The sequence below is a fragment of the Xenopus tropicalis genome, chromosome 7 (assembly GCF_000004195.4).
Source record: "Xenopus tropicalis strain Nigerian chromosome 7, UCB_Xtro_10.0, whole genome shotgun sequence".
Taxonomy (NCBI): domain Eukaryota; kingdom Metazoa; phylum Chordata; class Amphibia; order Anura; family Pipidae; genus Xenopus; species Xenopus tropicalis.
Window position 1 is genome coordinate 13289146 of NC_030683.2, and position 23273 is coordinate 13312418.

General features: G+C 41.6%; 1 protein-coding gene across 2 annotated transcripts in view; it reads right to left on the reverse strand.

The window, feature by feature from the left end:
* Positions 1–562: 562 nt before the first annotated feature.
* The window catches only part of a1cf (APOBEC1 complementation factor), a 30227-nt gene continuing 7516 nt past the window's right edge, over positions 563–23273 (reverse strand). The window contains exons 2-12 of one of the 2 annotated variants that reach the window (XM_002935425.4): positions 16306–16449; positions 14896–15030; positions 14612–14742; positions 13536–13774; positions 12528–12692; positions 11939–12036; positions 10540–10816; positions 6518–6711; positions 4122–4258; positions 3727–3851; positions 563–2676 (exon numbers count right to left, since the gene is read on the reverse strand). In XM_002935425.4, coding sequence (XP_002935471.2) covers positions 2525–2676; positions 3727–3851; positions 4122–4258; positions 6518–6711; positions 10540–10816; positions 11939–12036; positions 12528–12692; positions 13536–13774; positions 14612–14742; positions 14896–15030; positions 16306–16404 — 1752 coding nt within the window. In that variant the 5' untranslated portion in view covers positions 16405–16449 and the 3' untranslated portion in view covers positions 563–2524. Of the gene's footprint in view, positions 2677–3726; positions 3852–4121; positions 4259–6517; positions 6736–10539; positions 10817–11938; positions 12037–12527; positions 12693–13535; positions 13775–14611; positions 14743–14895; positions 15031–16305; positions 16450–23273 lie in introns of both variants that reach the window. The other variant, XM_002935424.4, reaches the window with a different exon arrangement.

Genomic DNA, 23273 nt, shown 5'->3' on the forward strand with positions numbered 1-23273 from the left:
GCAGCAGGGGCCCCTAAGGTGTGTGGGGGACAAAGCCAGCGGGGGGACCCCTTGGGCCCCTGGGGCGGCAGCCCCGGTGGGCCCTGCACCCCCCCAGTCGGACCCTGGTGCCGTACACTAAAAGGGTGTATATCTTAGGCTAATGCCACACCAAGCGTATGGCGTATATTTTTGGCAAGCTGATAAACAATTGCTGAAAATACGTGCCATATGCTCTTACCTGTGCCTGCATCCGAATGAATGGAATATACTCGGGTGCAGGCAAATGTAGCAAAAATCCGCATAAAAACACGAGACTTTGCATTCTTTGGTGTTTTTATGTGGATTTCGGCTACATGAGCCTGCACCCGAGCATATTCCATTCATTCGGGTGCAGGCACAGGTAGGAGCAAATGGGGCGTATTTCCGGCAAGTTTTTTTCGGCTTGCCGAAAATATACGCTATACGCATTGTTTTGGCATTAGCCTAAAACATACAGATCACAGGAGTCCACAATCATGACATTGATTAGAGTTGTTATATAAAAGTGTACAAAAAGTAATTAAATTAAAGAGCAACACACTTTGGCAGTATATACATGTTTTATTATATATATATAAAGGTCCATTTAGTGATATATTTGCATTGCATTACAAACCCTGATTTACACAAGAATTGAATTTATTACCGCATGTTAATACCATTTTTTTTACACCCAGACATCTGAATAACAATCCACTCCTGATACAGATAATTGACATCAAAGGTACTGAACCCTTTGTACTGCAAGTGAGGCATTTGGTCAGTGAGTTAACTACTAATGCAAAGGAGGGGCCCCAGCAGAAATCTGGCCCTCGATCCTCTAAGCCTTTCGTTACGTCACTGCATTTGGCACCCGCTGGCAGCAGGAGTTGGGTTCCCATATATTAATATTGTTTTGGCCTAAAGATCTGCAACTTGCGCCTCTGGAACTGTTGCTCATTAGACAGCCCATGGTGCTGGGATTTGTAGTTTAGCAATAGCTGGAGAGGTACAGATTGGAGACCTTTGCATTAGGCAATTGATGGCGTGATTATAACAGCGATGGGCAACCTGCAGCCGCAGAGATGTCGTTAAACTACAGCTCTCAGCACGCACCAAAGGGGATTCTTGGAGTTGTAGCTCAACAGCATGTCAAGGGCCACATTTTGGACATCCGAGGATTAAATCATGGTTCAATATTCACAGTGACAGTTCTTTACAAATATAACTCTGTACAAAAATAAGTGCTTTATGCACGTGTAATACTGTCGCTAGTGTCCCCCCCGGCTTTGGTTCTTACTTTAGCTTAAAATAAATGGATAACCTTACAAAGGCCAAGTAAGACTTAGACACATAGAAATGAGGGAAATGCTACACATGTGTTTATACAACTATCAATGAATTTGAAACAAACCCTTCCTAAATACTTATGAAACTGAATATACAGTCACTGCTCTCTCTTTTTGGCAAAGATGGGGGGCGGGAATCTCTATAAGATAAAGCAGAGAGGTGAAATATTGAAATATTTTGTAATACTCCAGAACTTTAAGGTAATCTTAAAGGGCAACTTTACCCTCAAATTTCCTTACAGCATAGAGGAATACCTGTGTTGTCATAGTTTTATGGTATCTCTCTGTACAGGCTATGAGCAAACTTAGGGGGCTGTTCCTGCTGAATTGTGCTTAGTACAGGGGAATCCCTATGTGCCATAGTTTTATGGTATCTCTCTGTACAGGCTATGAGCAAACTTAGGGGGCTGTTCCTGCTGAATTGTGCTTAGTACAGGGGAATCCCTATGCTGCCATAGTTTTATAGTATCTCTCTGTACAGGCTATGAGCAAACTTAGGGGGCTGTTCCTGCTGAATTGTGCTTAGTACAGGGGACTAGTTATGCTGCTATATTTTTATGGTATCTCTCTGTACAGGCTATAAGGCTGTTCTTGCTGAATTGTGCTTAGTAGAGGGGAATACCCATGCTGGCACAGCAATGGCATATTTATGCCCGCAACATATCCAACCCCATTGGTATGTACACAATACAATCTCTGTGTATGCAGAGATCATCTAGGAGATGGGTACCCCCAAACAAAATAAACAATGCATAGTGTCTCTGTTAATGTGAATGAAGTAGTATGTAAACATAGAGATTCCCTGCAGATTAGATCTGTGTTCTGGACATTCCCTGTCCCCCAACTTGTGCAATGCAGAATATACTATATATATATTATAGCTCACTATTTAATAGTGTGCAATGAATGTAAACAAACATAGCTGAAACTGAGGACCTTTTACACTCAACTATTACTTACAATGAGGCAGCATTAGCTTATATATATATAGGTACTAATGATCTATTAATCATTGATTTCATTTCAATTTTAACATTGAAAACATTAAATGAATCACTCTACTCTAATATATTCTATGCCCTATTACCCATCTGTTAAAAGGTCTGACTCTAGATTTCAGAAGAGAAAAGGTTCTCCCAGGAAGTCTTTCAAATAAAAAAAAGTTCAAGAATCCATTAAAAAGCACCATACCCATCCCCTCGGGCAGCAACGGCAAACGCTGGGTATGCTTCATAAGTGGCATAGGCTGCTATATCTTGTCCAAGGGCAACGGCTTGTTTCAGCTGTGTGGCGGCTACTGCTGCAGGCGTGTTGGCAATGGTATATCCTATGGTAGAAATGACACACGTGGTAATGTAACTTTATTATGAGTGGTTAGTGGTTTGGTTTAACAGAACAATGTCCTTTGTCTCACCATAAATCTTTAGTTGAACGTCAATTCATTAGTACTCTATTTAGTAATATTTTATTGTTAATTATTGTAGCAAGCAATGCCAGGCAGCAGCACCAAGGGCAAACAAGGTTTTGTGCTGTATTAAAAGGGGTATAGATTCACGGGAGGAGGGGGTTATTCTTCCCCTTTACAGAGCGCTGGTAAGGCCCCATCTAGAATATGCTGTTCAGTTTTGGTCTCCAGTGCTTAAATGGGACATTATTGAGTTAGAGAGGGTCCAGAGAAGGGCAACTAAGCTGGTAAAGGGTATGGAGAGTCTCAATTATGGGGAAAGACTGGCCAAGTTGGGTCTGTTTACACTGGGGAAGAGGTGCTTAAGGGGGGATATGATAACTATGTATAAATATATAAGGGGATCATATAATAACCTCTCTAATGCTTTATTTACCAGTAGGCAAATATTCGGAAAGGATTTTTTACAGTGAGAGCTGTGAGGTTGTGGAATTCCCTCCCCGAATCAGTCGTACTGGCTGATACATTATATAGCTTTAAGAAGGGGCTGGATGGATTCTTAGCAAGTGAGGGAATACAGGGTTATGGGAGATAGCTCTTAGTACAAGTTGATCCAGGGACTGGTCCGATTGCCATCTTGGAGGCAGGAAGGAATTTTTTCCCCTCTGGGGCAAATTAGAGAGGCTTCAGATGGGGCTTTTTGCCTTCCTCTGGATCAACTAGCAATTAGGCAGGTTATATATAGGCATTATGGTTGAACTTGATGGATGTACGTCTTTTTTCAACCTAACTTACTATGTTACTATGTCCACACACGCTAAACACGGGTCAGTTGTTTTGGTAATTTTCAACCAAACAGCCTTCGCTTTGTGGGAAGATATTCTATATCATTTGACAACTTGGACATTTGTGACAAATCAAGGTTTAATACAAAACCCTTGAATATAACATGGACATAAAAAATAAAAGTACCTGCAAAGGCTGTAGGATGCTCTGCTGTCTCTGTTGGAATTCCCAAGGTCTGAAGGGTGTAATCTGCTGCGTAGGTCTTGGCTTCATCCACTGATATGCAAAGCTTGGGTGGTGTGAAAGGGTGGCTAATAGAAACAAAAATGATGTACACAAGGCTAAGAAAGCTTGGAACCTATTGAGAAACATAACAACCTTATCTTTTCCTGTTAATGCTTAGCTGTGCAGCTATCATTTACTGTTGTGAATATACCTAGTCTATCTAATTGGCTTCTACAATAAAGAAACATGGCTCCAGCATTCAGTGTCCCAGTCATACAGATTAAACCATGAGCTCATTCAATGTTTTTTGTAATAATGTGTCTGCGAATGTCCAGAAAAATCATCCACGTGCTTACATTGTAGGGTTTTGGCTGGCAAGCGCCGGAATGGTGACTTTGTACAGAAAAAGCTGTCGTTGGTCTGGCCCAATAGCAGAGTGAAGCTGATACACTGGTTGTCCCCAGTTGTTCTTCTGGCAGATCTCCTCTAGAATCTAAACACAAATCCCACACATGAAGGGACACAAATGTCACATTCATATTATGGAGAAAGTACATAAGATCCTATGGGTATTATGTGTATATATATATATATATATCTCGAAGAACAATCTACACTACTCAGGTCTTATGTCCAATATCAAAGGATTTATTGAATCAATAAATCCTTTAATATTGGACATAAGACCTGAGAAGTGCGGATTTATACTTCATTTTGAATCTGGCAATGATGACCCCATATACGTGCTAACCTCCTTCTGTGTATTTATATATCTATATATATATAATATGTTGCATCACCATTACAAGAATTACACTTGGTTATGAACTATGAATATAAGTATAAGAATATAGAGGTATCGGACCCCTTTTACGGAAACCCATTATCCAGAAAGTTCTGAATTACGGAAAGGCCTTCTCCCATAGACTCCATTTTAATTAAATAATTCACATTTATAAAAATGGTTTCCTTTTTCTCTGTAATAATAAATCAGTACCTGCACTTGATCCCAACTAAGATATAATTACCCCTTATTGGGGGCAGAACAGCCCTATTGGGTTTATTTAATGGTTAAATGATTCCCTTTTCTCTGTAATAATAAAACAGTACCTGTACTTGATCCCAACTAAGATATAATTACCCCTTATTGGGGCAGAACAGCCCTATTGGGTTTATTCCATGGTTAAATGATTCCCTTTTCTCTGTAATAATAAAACAGTACCTGTACTTGATCCCAACTAAGATATAATTACCCCTTATTGGGGCAGAACAGCCCTATTGGGTTTATTTAATGGTTAAATGATTCCCTTTTCTCTGTAATAATAAAACAGTACCTGCACTTGATCCTAACTAAGATATAATTACCCCTTATTAGGGTCAGAACAGCCCTATTGGGTTTATTTAATGGTTAAATGATTCCCTTTTCTCTGTAATAATAAAACAGTACCTGTACTTGATCCCAACTAAGATATAATTACCCCTTATTGGGGGCAGAACAGCCCTATTGGGTTTATTTAATGGTTAAATGATTCCCTTTTCTCTGTAATAATAAAACAGTACCTGCACTTGATCCCAACTAAGATATAATTACCCCTTATTGGGGGCAGAACAGCCCTATTGGGTTTATTTAATGGTTAAATGATTCCCTTTTCTCTGTAATAATAAAACAGTACCTGTACTTGATCCCAACTAAGATATAATTACCCCTTATTGGGGGCAGAACAGCCCTATTGGGTTTATTTAATGGTTAAATGATTCCCTTTTCTCTGTAATAATAAAACAGTACCTGTACTTGATCCCGACTAAGATATAATTACCCCCTATTGGGGGCAGAACAGCCCTATTGGGTTTATTTAATGGTTAAATGATTCCCTTTTCTCTGTAATAATAAAACAGTACCTGTACTTCATCCCAACTAAGATATAATTACCCCTTATTGGGGGCAGAACAGCCCTATTGGGTTTATTTAATGGTTAAATGATTCCCTTTTCTCTGTTATCATAAAACAGTACCTGTACTTGATCCCAGCTAAGATAGAATTCATCCTTATTGGAGCCAAACAATCCTAGTTGGTTTAATTACTATTAAATAATCTGAATTACGGAAAGACCCCTTATCCGGAAAACCGTAGGTCCCGAGCATTCTGGATAATGGGTCCCATACCTGTAATGCCTTTAATAAAAATCATTATTAGCATTTTGGCCCATCGTGCCATTTCAACAAGCTGGGGTTAAACCAATTATATTTCACTGCAAAAAATAGAAAAGGAAGTCCTACAACTGTGGGAACTTATGACTTGGCTAAAGGAGAGCTGATTACAGCTTTTTAGTTATAATAGTATATGTAGTCAGGACCAACAGTGAAAGGACAAAAATATATAAGGGAAAATATATCCTCCTTTTAGGCATGAGCTTATACAGTACATAGCTGGGCTTGTGTAGTAAAGGTGCATAAACATTATCAAAAGTTACAGAAATAAATATAAATGTACCCAATACTACAGACTAAATGATAGTCTGTCTGAGCTCGCTAGGCCCAGTTTCCCACCTCCCATAGGCTCACAGTGTAATGCAACCCCTCCCCCACCTTGCTCCATTGTGAAGTGATGCATTCTGGAACTTGAAGTCTTTCTGCTTTCCAGAGAGGGTGTAATGCAAAAATTTTCTGGAGAGCAGAGATACTCCAAGTCCAAGAAACCATCACTTCTATATAAAAATCACAATATAAATGAGAGAAGAAAGGAGGGACTTACCTGTGGTCCAAGTTTAATGCCTTGTGGCTTTAAAGCGACTGTGGTCATAGGAGTGAGCTCCATTCCTGGTAATATATCATACAGTTTGTCATCGGCCCGCTTGTCTCCTTTCATTTGGAATCCTGCATATCCGCGCCCCAAGCCCGTGTACGCCAAGTATCCCCGTCCTCCCAGTCCTCTTACTCCCGCCGCCCCTACAGGTACACTCATGTAAATTTCTAGGAATGCAAGAAGGCACCAAGCTGTATCAAATCAGCAGAAAATCACCCAGATTCTTCATGTCATCAAGAGGTTAGCCCAGTGCACCACCAAAAGGATTGATAATAGGATTAACACGTTATGTCACAAATTGTACCCCGTACCCCACAAACCCCATTAAGATTTTTGTAAATAAAATTTATTGGAAGCTGCAATTGGCTTTGTTAGAAATTGATTTAGGATTAGGAACATTTTACCCATAATATCTGCATGAAATTCCCCAAAAGAATGACATTGGTTATATTTATCTAAACTCTTACTATACCATAGTTTGCATCTAATCTAATGTATTGTGGGCTGTCAATGTTTTTAGCTGGTGGAAATGCTAAGGAGCCATAGAAACTGAGAAACCTGTCCTACGTTTTAGTGGATTTGGGCCAGAAATAGGGCATTACATTAGTTATAGGACAGGCCACACCAATAGATTGATAATAACTGTAAAGTCATACTATAAAAGGTTTCCTGAACCATTGAATTCTATGGGATTTGATCTACAGTGCCATCTACCTGATCTAGATCCCTGCCTGACCCATCAGAGATAGGTCGTTCCCTCAAAAATCAATCAGCAACTAGGGATGTAGCGAACATCGCCAAAAATGTTCGCGAACCCGTTCGCGGACTTTCGCCAAAACTCGCGAATATTCGCGAACTTTGCGAACCCCATAGACTTCAATGGGAAGCCATTTCTGGCCAGAAAACTGATTTTAAAGTTGTTTAAAGGGTGCCACGACCTGGACAGTGACATGCAGGAGGGGGATCAAGGGCAAAAATTTATCTGAAAAATACTTTGTAAAAAAAACGCAAAAAAACCGCAAAAAAAAAAAACCGCCAAAAAATAACGCCAAAAAAAAAAAACACAAGCTATTCCTATGTATACGCAAAGGCGAAAAACCGAAGCGAAAAAACGCGACGGAAAAAAACGCGGCGCAAAAAAAAAAACGACGAACCCAAAATGGCGAACATCGCCAAAAGTTCACGAATTTGCGGACTTGCGAACACCCGATGTTCGCGCGAATTAGTTCGCCGGCGAACAGTTCGCTACATCTCTATCAGCAACCTCAATAGCTGGGAATGCCCTTTAGGTGTGCTTGTATAAGGAGATATGTACTGTGGGGTTATACTATTAAACTGAATTGTTTTACCTTAATTTGAGTTAGTTTACTTCTGCTCTATAGGGCTGCAAGGTTCTGCTGTTTCATCCCTTGTGGGACTCATAATCTTTGTTATATCCAATTCCATTAATTCAGCAGTTTATGTTCTTTCTAACAATATCAATAATGTAGGAATGAAAAAAGATGCAAAGACCTGATATGCCTGACAACAAAAATTTATATGCCGGACACTGGCAGCCTGATACTATCTCAGGGATGAATTATGTCTGGGAAGGAACCAATGCAGCTTGTGGAAAATCTCATTGTACTGAAATGTAGTAGACACTTACTGACCTATTAGGGTGTTATGGCTGATCGTGGTAGAACAATTACTGTATAGGTGTATATCTACTAAATGTGACAAGTATTACTGTCTATATCCTTATGGTTCGCTGCAATTGGTTCAGTCCTGGGCTTGTGTCTGTGATATGAACTGGGTACATGAAGAATGGGTAAACACGTTGCACAGAATGTCTACATATAATATGTCTCCTTGACCGAGGTCAGTGTTGTACAACTGTACAGTAGAACACAGTAAGGGTTTGAATGGAAAAGCAAAACAATCATAGGGGACATAAATCTACCCAACACATCTGCAAAGTGAGATATCAGGTCAATGTTGGATCATAGACACACACAAGAGCTGAATTCCTTCACCTATCAGTCCTGAACAACAAAACAAGTAATGATCCATCCAAATTCAGAGCATTTTGCACTTGTTTGTTTAATTACCCCATAGCCAACTGGCACAGCGGCTCTCTAGGGGTACTGCCTTGCAGAACCAAGAAATGGCCCGGAAAACAATAGGGTGGACAGCACCCCTAGACACAGGACGGCTATCAGACTACTCATTAAAGGCTTACCGAAATATGTAATACCATTAACATAGGTATCTAATGAGCATGCTGGCCCAGATAGTCAGACTAAAGGTGGCCATACACGTACATACAATTACGATCTGAATCGTCAGATATGGAGGTAGAAACAATAGAAATTCTAACTCCACCTGCCGATTCAGCCCTAAACGTAGATTTCACGCGAAATTTTTTAATCTGCCCGATCAATGAGATGACCGATATCTGCAGCCTTTGCTATACCGGTTGTCTCGTCAAGCCACCATACATGCACCGAATATCGCACAAAATGAGGTTTTGCAACGATATCATTGGTGCGTGTATGGCCAGCTTTAGGCTTGAGGCTAGTTGGGGGTTTTACCAGACTAGGTTCAGCTATTTTTCCAATATAACACTTAGTCGCTGAGTTGGCCTTGAGACATCGTTGACCCAGAACCAGACAAATATTTGTGTAGCTTTGACCCAGGGTTTTAAACAAACAATAGTGCAAGCTTTATGCTATAAAAACATGCTGATTGTATGTTTATGTGAATTTTGTGTAAATCAGAATTTACAAGTGCCATCCTCATTTCCCAGTAGATTATATAAAATTCCATTCAACTGTTTCTCACCATTCAGTGTGTGCAATGGGCTTACCTCAAGTCAAGCACAAATTAAGCTTTATCACCAAATGCTCAGCAATGAAACCTACTTGCCTTAAGGTTTATTCTGATTTTATTTTAGAATCAAATATTATTTGGGACCATAGATTGCTCTGGGGATTTTGTTACGGGTCATCTGGTGGTGCAACAAAGATATTGCACTGCTAAAATCAAACAGTTGCACAACTAGAGTTTTCACCCTCCCCCCAACAGCAAAACTGTTTGATGGCCCCATGTGTGTGGAAAATCACACACATACAATGCAACTGTGCATTATTAGTTATCATAACCCAGAGCCATTTGACTTTTGGGCATTAAACAGCTACGGCACCTTCTTTTTCTATCATTATACCCTCATCAACCATTGTGCCAATATAGTGAACATCAAAAACAACTTTGAAGTGTATAACACTGGTTCTAATCCATAACAAAATCTGATTGGCCATGTCAATATAATCATCATATCCTCTTGGTTTATAATGAACTTAAATGAACATAATAGCCCACCTTAATTCACAAGGTGGTAAATCCAAAAACAAGATTAAAGTAATTTGCTCAAGATGCTCTACTTGCAATATACTTTAACACCATGAAATGATAAAATGCTCTAAAAGCCTTTATGCATAATGGGTCAGTCCAACTCAAACAACTTATCTTATGGTTTATCTCATTGAAACTCAGCAGAGGTCTATAGGGAAATGTAAATTTCTCATTGAATAGAACCCAAACCAATGTTGTCTTTAGATGGACACGTTGTTTGCCAAAATGGTCATTCCTGGAATGTCTGTAGGCCTAAAATGTCTGCTCCTTAGACTGATATTTGGTCAGGGACTAGACAGATATCTATTGATTTGGCTTAACAGTTCCATTTGGTGAATAATTTGGGGTGGCTTTGGATTTGCAACCCACCCCAATAGGTATTTGGTTAAGTCCTGGCCACGTATCAGTCAAGCAGGCCATCACTAACCAATAGTTGTGAAATAATTATCCAGCTTCTGAATATTAAAGAACCTCCATATATTTATGCATAATACTCAAAAGCAGCCAATAGGCCAGTGAAGGAAGGTGCACAGGACTATAGCCTAAATAATATTATTTAGTAATATCTAGTCATTTACCTCTGACAGAAGGAGGGCGTACGAGGCTACGATTGCTGACATATCCTTTTGCAGGAGGAAACTGAATGCTAGGGATAGCAGCTGTGTAGGCTGGGGGAGCATAGAAAACTGGTGCCCCCAGATAGGCCGTTGTTGGGTCATAAACATGGCCAATAGTGTATGCATATTCCCCTTGAATGGCAGCTCCTCTACCTCCGGTTCCTCTGGTATATCTTACATAGCTTTCTTTGTCTACCGGCTTGGCCAAGGTGACTTCTATAGGGGAGCCATCGATGATCTGCAAACAAAGAATGGTAATCATTTTTTTGATTGTGTGCAGGTTTAAAATGATGGACGTCTTTTTTCAAACATAAATATGTTTGAAAAAGATTTTTAGTATCACCTTACAGAATGTAGCATATCTCAGTTAACTATATATCTCTTAGTATACACCAGTCTTTTTTTGTCTCAGATACCTGCAATATGACTGTGAATTACGAATATAATTGCCAATATATTTCACCAGGTACTGACATTGTATTCAACAAAATTCAAATTTAGATTTCATTTTAAATAAAAGTTCATATTTCTATTAACTTCTGGAATAAAGTACAGTGTGATAATAGCCTCTGGGAAGGGACTGTGGCTGTGGGATAGCAGGTATAGTAGGGAGAGATGGTGCGTATAGTAGCAGTGGGGGGATAATAGCCTCTGGGAAGGGACTGGGACTGTGGGATAGCAGGTATAGTAGGGAGAGATGGTGCCTATAGTAGCAGTGGGGGGATAATAGCCTCTGGGAAGGGACTGGGGGATAGCAGGTATAGTAGGGAGAGATGATGCCTATAGTAGCAGTGGGGGGATAATAGCCTCTGGGAAGGGACTGGGGCTGTGAGATAGCAGGTATAGTAGGGAGAGATGGTTCCTATAGTAGCAGTGGGGGGATAATAGCCTCTGGGAAGGGACTGGGGCTGTGGGATAGCAGGTATAGTAGGGAGAGATGGTGCCTATAGTAGCAGTGGGGGGATAATAGCCTCTGGGAAGGGACTGGGGCTGTGGGATAGCAGGTATAGTAGGGAGAGATGGTGCCTATAGTAGCAGTGGGGGGATAATAGCCTCTGGGAAGGGACTGGGGCTGTGGGATAGCAGGTATAGTAGGGAGAGATGGTGCCTATAGTAGCAGTGGGGGGATAATAGCCTCTGGGAAGGGACTGGGGCTGTGGGATAGCAGGTATAGTAGGGAGAGATGGTGCCTATAGTAGCAGTGGGAGGGATAATAGCCTCTGGGAAGGGACTGGGGCTGTGGGATAGCAGGTATAATAGGAATAGGTGAGGACATAACATTATGGCAAAAAGTCTTGAGAGTCATCACATTGTTGATAAACATGAAACACTGTTGCTGTTCCATAAAGGTTTGCCCTACCTTTCCATTTAACGCATTCATTGCATCAACGGCATCAGTACGATTTTTGAAGTGCACAAACGCATAATCTCTGATTTTCTTTACACGTTCTACAGACCCTGTGGATTAAATGAAAGAAATGTATTTAGAAAAGAAATTCTCATGCACTCAGCGCAATTGAGCAGGAACAGCCCCTGAAGTCCCCCCTATACAACACAGTTCTCTGGTTACAGTGACTGGCCTTTGGAAGTGACATCTCGTGCAGGGCATGTGTGTGGCCTTTAACCTTCTTGCATCAAACAGATAAGCAAATCATAGAAGTTTATGACATGGAGCTTTGTCAATATCACAGAGGTCACAGAACAAAGTCCCCGTTAAAGGGAGCATTCTATTTAGAAGCAGAATTGCTACTTCCAATAGCCAGGAAAGTATGGGAACCTATGCTTTATACAATTCTAATTCTACTTAGCTCATAAATGTGTTCTAGATGCTACAATATTGCCCCGTGTCCCTGTAAAACAACACAACCATAAACTGCACAAACTTTGCTGCAAGCTGTAAAGAACTCAATGTTGCCATGCAACGCAGTAAAGGCACAAATGTTTCTTACCAGGTTTAACGTTACTGAATTCTTTTTCGATGGTCTCTTCTGCCGTTGTCAGCATGAGGTTTCTCACATACAAAATTTTCACAGACGACATGGTATCTTCATCAACTTCCACCTCAGGCTCTGCCCAGTCCACTGCTATTGGATGTCCCCACAGCTGGATACGTCCTATCAATGACATTTGGTAACTGAAGCATCCTTTCTGATGCACTGCACTAGTGCCTTTTCTCTCTTATCACATAGAACAGCCAAAGTGTCACCCAATATATTTTGGGAACTGTTACTCCCAGCTGTTACTTTGCCAGAACTTGCCCTTTAACAGGAATGTTAAATTGCCTATAAACTATAATTAAACTTCAATATATACCAAATAAACCCAAAGCCAAAAAGTCATATCTGAATGGTAATATTTGCTGGTACACAGGGCTGCCAGTAGGGGGAGTCCAAGTCAGGGGCCCCATGGCAGAGGGAAGGGAACGACAAAATCATATATACAGGCAGGAAAGGGCAGTGTCGGACTGGCCCACCAGGATACCATAAAACTGCCGGTGGGCCTGGGTGCCAGTGGGCCCTCTTGCTTCTAACTATTTAGCCTATTTCATGGTCATACCCTGTTTCTGTATGAGAACAAGGAAGCTTGATAGATGGAAGAATAGTATATAGTATAGTATATAGAGAAAAGAGACTAGGATAATAAAAAGCTTGAGGGAGGCAATCAGGCATTAAAGTTTTGAAAGTAATTAAAGTAATGGGTGGGGTTCAGATGGATCATAGTTGGGGTTTGGCCATAATGTGGCGTGGCAGAAGCGGATATGACTTTTTATGATTTTATGATTTTTAATGGGCCCCATTCTACTTAGTTGGCAGACCCACTGCTCAAGGGGCCCAAGTGGGTGGTGGGCTATTAGCCTGGGCTTTCTGGGATAAGAAGGTCCTGCTAACTAAGTAACTTGGGGACTATGATTTCTGATTGGGGCACTCCTGATGAAGGACTCAAACACTTAATTTCACCTGGTAGCAGCTTTCTCCTTGCCATGGCTGCCGCTCTGTGACTTTCGTATTCAACAAAGGCGAACCCCCGATTCTTTGATTTGTCTGCAGCGCTTGGGTAGACGATAACATCAAGAACACCGTCCGTAACTTTTCTCATCTCTACTAATATTTCCTCTCTCCTCTTGGTTTTTGGGATTCCACCAACAAACAACCGACAGTTATCAACACTGGCGCAAACCCCCAACAGACGCCCGTTTCTAGGGAGGAAAATATTTTTTTTCTTACTTGGCCTTAAAAAATCCGCACCACGAGCCTGGGCATATTCATATTTTGCAATGCACACAGCATATTATTCATTCTATTGAGGGAAAGGGGGTGCCGCTGAATGTGCCAGATGCATCTGTATACTTCCTCTCCAAGGAAACCAAATTCCCATTGACTATCTCCCCACACAGGCTACAGATATAGGACCTGTTATCCAGAATGCTCGGGACCAAGGGTATTCCGGATAAGGGGTCTTTCCGTAATTTGGATCTCCATACATTAAGTCTACTAAGAAATCAATAAAACATTAATTAAACCCAATAGCATTGTTCTGCCCCCAATAAGGGGTAATTATATCTTAGTTGGGATCAAGTACAGGTACTGTTTTATTATTACAGAGAAAAGGGAATCATTTAACCATTAAATAAACCCAATAGGGCTGTTCTGCCCCCAATAAGGGGTAATTATATCTTAGTTGGGATCAAGTACAGGTACTGTTTTATTATTACAGAGAAAAGGGAATCATTTAACCATTAAATAAACCCAATAGGACTGTTCTGCCCCAATAAGGGGTAATTATATCTTAGTTGGGATCAAATACAGGTACTGTTTTATTATTACAGAGAAAAAGGAAATCAATTTTAAAAATCTGAATCATTTGATTAAAATGGGGTCTATGAGCGCCAGTTTTTTTGTAATTTGGAGCTTTCTGGATATCAGGTTTCCAGATAAAGGATCCCATACCTGTACTAAGACCATATCTCTCCCAGTAGAGCATAGCAAACCCAGGCCTTCTTCCGTAACTGTATAACATTTTTTTTTCTTTTTACCTGATTTCATAATTATTGAGCTGTTTGATGGCATCCCGGGCATCCTGTCTGTTGGTAAAGGTTACAAATGCGTATCCCCTATTATTTCCATTAAAATCCATCATCATTCTCATTTCATAGACTTTCCCTGTCTGTGGAGAAAAAAACCCAGTGTCCTATCAGGCAGAAAGGCTTGTAGAGATGATACACAGTAAATGCACATTAATACAGTATGTTCAAGACCGATCAATTTCATTCAGTTAATTGTCCCCTATAAAAAAAAAAACCTAATCCACGTCTGTTACCTTTTCACACAATGGTATGAGTTCATCCTCAAATAAATCACGGGGAAGTTTTCCGATAAATATTTCACACCCTCTTTCTGGTGGTGGCCCGTCCCAACCAGGAGGTGGACCTCCATATCTCCTCTGACCATTTTCCTGTTATGGAATCCAGTGCATAAAAGCAGCAATTAGTATTTGAGCATGAATGTAGGTGTCACAAGATAATGATACTAAATAAAGTCTTAATAATACTGAGTTTAGCAAAAAAAATAAAAAATAGATACTAGTTATTGTTAACATGATCTAAGGAAGTAAGGTAGGCTGGGTTACGGTGGTCATACACAGGCAGATTTAAGCTGGAGTCCTTTAGACCGATTCGACAGCTTATCTGCCGTGTACAGGGGCCCCCGACGGGCCTCACTGATTGATACCTGCCCGAAAATTGGTCAGGCAGGTTTGATTTTCCCATCGGATCAGTGACTGCATCGGCTCATTGATTCTGACAGCCCGCCATTTTAATTCAATTATTTGTTCCTAGGCCAATTCGCCCAATATTGCCTACTTTAGGTGATCGAGGTTGCCAAACCAGTGGACCTTACTGTGTATGGCCACCTTAACTAAGCAGCCTGAACCTCTTTTATATTGCTTCAGCGGCATTAAACAGTTGGTGATGCATTAACATGGTCTGGCAATGGAACACAAAGTTGCAGGCTTTTTGGCAAGTTTACCCAATTAGAATAGGAAAATTCTCAACAAAGAAGTGCTTGTGCCACATGATGGGGAGCATGGGTTGGACATAACTGCTTTATATCATTTGTCCACAAAGCCTCAAATGGGGTTCCAGCCTTCATTTATTTCCAGGACCATTTTGTTCTTTAGATTGTAAACTCTTTTGGGCAGGGTTTTCTTCACCCCTTGTATCGGTTATTGATTGCTTTATGTTACTCTGTATGTCCAATGTATGTAACCCACTTATTGTACAGCGCTGCGGGATATGTTGGCGCTTTATAAATAAATGTTAATAATAATAATACCTTGAGAATTGTCATCATGGAGTTTTATTTTGATCTGTAAGCAACATGGCGCCCAGAGGAGCACAAACTTACTCCCTAGTGAGTCATATTGAATCAATCAGTGCTTTTAATAAGTCACTTGGGATTACATTTACACAGGCATAAAATATTATTAAGCATGAATTATCTTTAATGCCGAGGGATTAAATCCTATTAAATGTATGGCTAGTACAGCCCAAAGTATGTGAATTCAAAAATGAACATGGCTTACCCAAAATAAGCAAAGGACATGTCTGGTCATAGCTAGGCATGTAGTCACAAAACTGACCGGCAATTTAGGGGATATCCCCTGCTTTTAGTCAGTCAAATACAATGTTTCGGGGGCATGGCCCTTTATTTAATTTCAGCAATGTCCTACCTGCGTCAAACTATATCCAGTCCGCTGAATTAGCGCGCGGAGAGCTGCTTCTTTCTGTGTGCCAGCCATTCCTTCCCCGGATTTTTGATTTGATTCCATTGTGAATGATTATCAGCAAAAAATCAGGTTAATTAGATGTGCTCACTGCAATTAGATTTAAGATAAATTAATTGAATTAATAAAATGTTCTGTTTCATCAAGGAGGTCTGCAGCCCCTTAACCTCTTCCAAATAGAAATTTAAACCCAGATAAATCCGGCATCATATTTGTCTTTCTTTCAAACCATAAATCATTAATTTGGCTTGAGATCAATCTGTTTTTACCTATTTTGAACTATGTCTTTCTAAAGAGGCATCCAGTGAAAATTCTTTTCATTTTTTATGCTTTAATTAATTAAGGAATTTTAGTTATGAGAAAGGTGTGTTACCATGACAATCGTCACAAACAATATGTGCTTGGGATACAACCTTGACAACATTTGACAATTTATAGAAAAATACTTTAAAAAATATATTTTTACAATAAAGGATGTAAATAAGATTTACAAGAATTACTGCCCCCCCATTGTTTTTGTAAGAATGTTCTTTTTGGGGAATGTGAAATGTCACCATTACCTTGGGCAAATATGCTTGTTCCCAAGGTACCCAGCATAATCCTAAAGCCTCTGACTCTTCAGACCAATACTGGGTGCTCAGGTAGGGGTGTAACTTCTGGTTCTGGGCCCCCCTATGAAAAACAATTCTGAGCCCCCTCTACAAAATTGCAGGTACAGGGAGCCATGGTTAGGAGGCTGAGCTTGAAGGCCATTTAGGAGAAAATGCATATTTGGCCCCCTGGACACAAGTAGAAGCTAATCTTGGAGATCAAGTAGAGCAAAGGTCTAGGATGAGCACTTTTGATGTCCTACATATTGTTGGAACTATGACTGAATGATTCAGCAATGCTTTGATATGTTTGTAACATTGCTTTGAGCTAATGAGGCCCTGTACAAATGTCTGGCTTAAACTGATTTAATATGACAATGTAGAAGAATTACCAGACCTTCAGTGGTCACCATCGCCAGTTAGAATCACCATGTGTATTCCTTCTGCCTATTCTGTCCCTCCAGCCCTGTACTATATATAGTGATATGGCCGACCCAGGGGCCTCGCACCCCCCAAGGTGCCTCCGCCGGCCATGTCCCTGCAGGGGCCCCTGCTGTGCCCCCCTAAACCCCCGCAAGGGCCTTGCCCAATGAACTCCCCTGAATGCGTGTATGTGAAAGGCGTCAGGGGAGGACATCGGCGGCCAGTCCGACCCTGTCCATTTTCCCGGTGTCCCGTCGGCCCAGTCCGACCCTGCCCCAGTCCAACAATGATGACCCAATACCCTCAGATGGTTGGTGTCATTTGTTTGCACTACCATTGCTGCCTATGCTTTCAAACACACGCCGTTTGAGAATAATTTACTATGACCTTGAATTTTGCCAACCATTATCGTCAAAATAATTGCCAGATTATTCAGGATTAAAGTAAAAGCCTTGAGTTATAGTGCTGGGAAATCTGGGATACAACCATGACCGTTCCATGTGACCCAGCACTGATAAGCTTGTGTAACATCCATAATGCAAAGAGCAAACACAGATAATAACCTATGAGCTACAGAAATAGCACCAGAAAGCAGAAACCCTATAGAGAAAATGATAGATAATGACAAGCAAATAATCACAAGCTGCTTGCAAAGTCTCCCTGATGCTTCTGCAGTGCGTTCATCCCTTGTTATTAAGGGCCAGTAAACCCTACTAACAGTTTTTAACATTAACAGAAAAACATGACTTCTGACCAAGAAAGGGAGCTGCTATACTGATGACATGGTATTTTCCATAGACACCAATGTATTGGCACCACTAGGGATGATTGATCCAGCAGTGCGAGACATTTGCTTTTATCCTAAGTGAAGTTCTAGGGCATCTGCCATAAAGCAAGACAGAACGTAGGGACACATAAGTGCCAGGGAGTATACTTGCCTATGTAATTATAAAAAGAGCAAAGTATGGTTATTAGAGAATTCCAGAACCCCCAAAACCTAATTGGCCCATGACCTTTAGTAGAACATTGTGTTGTTTTGGTGGCACCGTCCCCAGCCCTGGGGAATGCCCAAGTCCCAGAGCTTAAAAAAGGAATAGTCTGTACACAATGATCTATTATGTTCTCATACTTTACTGTCTGTATGTAAAAATAGAGTATATATACATATATACATTATTTTTATCCTTTAACTGTCTTCTGTTTTGACACGGGTTGCTGTGTTCCCAACTGCAAATTGTTGTTATCATGGTGGATCTAAAAAAACAACATTGCAGGAATGCACAGCAATATCTTATCTCCCCAGCCAAGGCTGCCCGTATGATAGCTGGGTAATGGCACAGTCAACAGACATAAAACAGGACAAACCCCTACCTGTGACAACTGAATGATTGAGCCAACAGCAAGGGAACATTCCTGTTCTGCCATTTATTTTAAGCACTCATAATTTCGAACTTTCACAAGCTATAGGATTCCCTCAAACCATAAAAACCTCAAATAAAACAAAAATAGACATCGTTGCTAAAAAAAAAACGCTTCAATTCCCACCAAATACAACACTACACTATTGCATTTATTTATCAAGCTGACATTTATGGGCCTATTTATTATGCTGTGCAAAATGAAATTCGTCGAAAAAATGGTGTAACATAAATGGAGAAGTTCGCCGTCGGAAAGCCAGATTTTACGTCGTTAGTTTTTTTATTAAGAAAAAAACGTTTAAAAAATTATGCCGATTTTTACACGGCAAAACCTGGTGATATGTGGCACATTTTATCCCTGTTTTTTACACTGCATAATAAATCTGCCCCTAAATCTGCCCCTCATATATAGAGAGTAAAGTGTTTTTATTGCATCTGGGGACATCCTGATTGGTGGAACTCCTCTGCACCCCTAATAAATGGCCCTCTATAGTCGAGTAAGAAAGACTAAGCTACAAGCTAAAGGTACATGAACAATGCATTAACCCATCACAATGGGAATTATATTAGTTTCTCTATATACTGTATGGTAACAAAATAGCACATAATTATCCCTTCCTCTAATTCTCATGTAGGCTATAATTCAGGAATCTTCAAACTACGGCCCGCGGGCTCTGGCCCCCCAGGGTAATTTACTTGGCCCCCGTGGCGTCCTTACCCCTGGCAGCAGAGAGAGAGGACTCAGTGGGGAGTGGGAGCTGGGAGAGTGAGGGTGGACGGAGCTGGCTGGGAGAGGGAGGACGAACAGATTGGGGGGGCGGGGAGCTGGAAGAGGGAGGACTCAGCAGGCAGCGGGAGGGAGCTGGAAGAGGGAGGACTCAGCAGGCAGCGAGAGGGAGGGAGGGCGGGGTGGGGGAGCTGGATGGGAGCGGGAAAAGGGAGCTGGGAGGACGGATAATGTTGGGGGAGCTGGAAGAGAGAGGATTCAGTGGGGAGCTGGAAGAGAGAGGATGCAGGTGTGGGGCGTAGTTTGACCCTGCAGCAGGGAGCGGGAGCGGGGGAGGGCCACGACTACAGTCTGGCCCCTCAACAGAGGGACCATGAACTGACCTCTTGCTTGAAAAGTTTGAGGACCCCTACTATAATTCATGTATTATATATTATGGTCAGTGGAGTAAAAAGAAGATACTGGGCCCCAACCAAATTTATTTTAGGGTCCCACTAAATTTTGGGGACATTACATTACCAATGGGGCACCATGTACCTTCTGGGCCCCCAGCATTTGCATGAACTGTTTTCTATATAGTTACAAGTCTATACAGGTAAGGGACCTGTTATCCAGAATGCCCAGGACCTAGGTCAATGGCCCACAGGGAGATTAGTCGCCCACAGTAGCAGAGATTTAACCGTGGGCGACTGATCTCTCCATGGGCCATCAGCCTAAGGGGTCTTTCTGTCTTCCTTAAGTACAAGACACTGTTTTATTCTGATTTGAATTATTGAATAAAATGGAGTCTATAGGAATTCTGATCCAGTAATTCTGAGCTTTCTGGATAAGGGATCCAATACCTATATATAGCACATGGAGAATTTTTGGGCTTAATACTACCTGTGGTTTTTAATCCTACAAGTAAGTGGTGTCAATGCCTGAAATCACTATACATTGCCCCCCATGAAATGCACAACCATTTGTACTTGTCAGGCAAGAATCCTAATGGGCAAAATGCCCACCATCGTCTAGCGTGCCAATTGGCCAGTATTTCATTTTTGTGTTATGGTTCAGATACAAAATGGCTAAATTGGCCACAGGCATCTGTAGGCAGCAGTGCTGTAGGCAAGTCCGTTAGATAAAGAGTAGTTCATGCTAGTAGCAAGCATATACACTGGGATCCCTGCCAGGACAGAGCTGCTATTTTTTGCCTCTGGCAAAGAGTGACTATAACTCTTGCCAAAAAATCTGTTTTGACCCAACACAACATTACTGTTAAACATTGAATTCAAGCGTAAGCACACATTTATAATTCGTACAAGTGAGAAATACATTTTAGCAGTTAATATTCTAAGCTGGGAGACTCATTTAACTTTCTGCTTGTTTACATCAGTGTGTGTTCAACTCTACGTGCAAGGTCACATGGGGCAATTCCGATTAGCAGCCCTGGGGGCCAGGGACAAAATTCAGAAAATTCCCCCCCTGTTCACTTTTATGTGAATTATGGGTGGGCTGGTCAGATATCATGTTGGAAATGCCAACTCCTTGGTTTTCAGGTGAAGTTTTCTACATCTATAATTGGCCAGTATCATTGGACTTATACAGAATAGCCAGTTGTAGTGCTTTGGTATAGTGCAAAGAACTGCCCTGCTATAGTGCAAAGAACTGCCCTGCTAGAGTGGAAAGAACAATTCTACTACATTACATTAAATTGCTCTGCTATAGTGCAATGAACAGGCCTGTTAAAGTGCAAGGAACAACTCAGGTATAGTGCACAGAATAACCCTGCTATAGTGCAAGGAGCTGTCATGCTGTAGTGCAAGAACTGCACTACTCTAGTGTAAGGTATGGCTCTGATACAGTGCAAGGAACCCCCCCTGCCATTAAGCATGGAACAGCTCTGGTATAGTGCAAGGGACTGCCCTACTATAGTGCAAGTAACAGCTCATGTATGTTGCAAAGAACAGCTCTGGTATAGTGCAAGAAACTGCCCTGCTAAAGTGCAAGGTACAGCTCTTATATAATTCAAGAACTGTGCTGCAACACGGAAAGAAACAGCTCTGGTATAGTGCAAGGGACTGCCCTGCTGTAGTGCAAATTACAACTTTGATACAGGGCAAGGGATTCCCCTGCCATTGAGCAAGGAACAGATCTAGTATAGTGCAAGGAAAAGCTGTGGTATAGTGCAAACAACTACTCTACTATAGTGCAAGGAACAGCTCTAGTATAGTATAGTAACTGGGGTTTAGACTGCCCTGCTACAGTCTAAACCCCAGTTTTGCTATGGTGCCAGGAATTGCCCTGCTCTAGTGCAAGTAACAGGTCACGTATAGTGCAATGAACAGCTGTGGTATAGTGCAAACAACTACTCTACTATAGTGCAAGGAACAGCTCTAGTATAGTATAGTAACTGGGGTTTAGACTGCCCTGCTACAGTCTAAACCCCAGTTTTGCTATGGTGCCAGGAATTGCCCTGCTCTAGTGCAAGTAACTGGTCACGTATAGTGCAATGAACAGCTGTGGTATAGTGCAAACAACTACTCTACTATAGTGGAAGGAAGAGCTATGGTATAGTGCAAATAACTACTCTGCTATAGTGCAAGGAAGAGCTATGGTATAGTGCAAAGAAATACTCTGCTATAGTGCAAGGAAGAGCTATGGTATAGTGCAAAGAAATACTCTGCTATAGTGCAAGGAAGAGCTATGGTATAGTGCAAAGAAATACTCTGCTATAGTGCAAGGAAGAGCTAGGTACAAGGAAGAGCTATGGTATAGTGCAAACAACTACTCTACTATAGTGCAAGGAAGAGCTATGGTATAGTGCAAAGAAATACTCTGCTATAGTGCAAGGAAGAGCTATGGTATAGTGCAAACAACTACTCTGCTATAGTGCAAGGAAGAGCTATGGTATAGTGCAAAGAAATACTCTGCTATAGTGCAAGGAAGAGCTATGGTATAGTGCAGTGCTGTCCAACTGGCGGCCCGCGGGCCGCATGCGGCCCGCGACCCCCCTCTGTGTGGCCCCCCACCTGTCTGGCTGCTTTGATGGCTTACCTTTGAGTAAGCATTAAATGGTATCAGTACTGAGATTAACTGGCCCCCTGCATGGTTCCCACCTCAGATTCAGGCTGTAATCCCCCTGTATTGTTTAAAAATGTAATCCCCTGTGTTTTTCACACCTTTTAGTTTCTGCATTGTTCAACCCCTGCAGTGTTCACACCTCAGGCTCAGACTGTAGTCACTCCCATTGTTCACTTCTTCACACCTCAGACATAGGTACTGTAGGCAGAGTATGGCACATACAGCCAGCATAGGGCAGGTAGAGTATGGCACATACAGGCAGCATAGGTCAGGGTGGGTATGGCACACAGGAAGGGTAGGGCAGGCAGAGTATGGCACACACAGGCAGCATAGGGCAGGCAGAGTATGGCACACACAGGAAGGGTAGGGCAGGCAGAGTATGGCACACACAGTAAGGGTAGGGCAGGCAGAGTATGGCACACACAGTAAGGGTAGGGCAGGCAGAGTATGGCACACACAGTAAGGGTAGGGCAAGCAGAGTATGGCACACACAGGAAGAGTAGGGCAGGCAGAGTATGGCACACACAGGCAGGTTAGGACAGGCAGAGTATGGCACACACAGACAGCATAGGACAGGCAGAGTGCTGCCTGTGTGTGCCATACTCTGCTTGCCCCATGCTGCTTGTGGGAGGTGAACCTGGCAGGGGTTTGTTGTGGGAGTTTGTTAGCAGTTGGAAATAGCCATTAAATGGT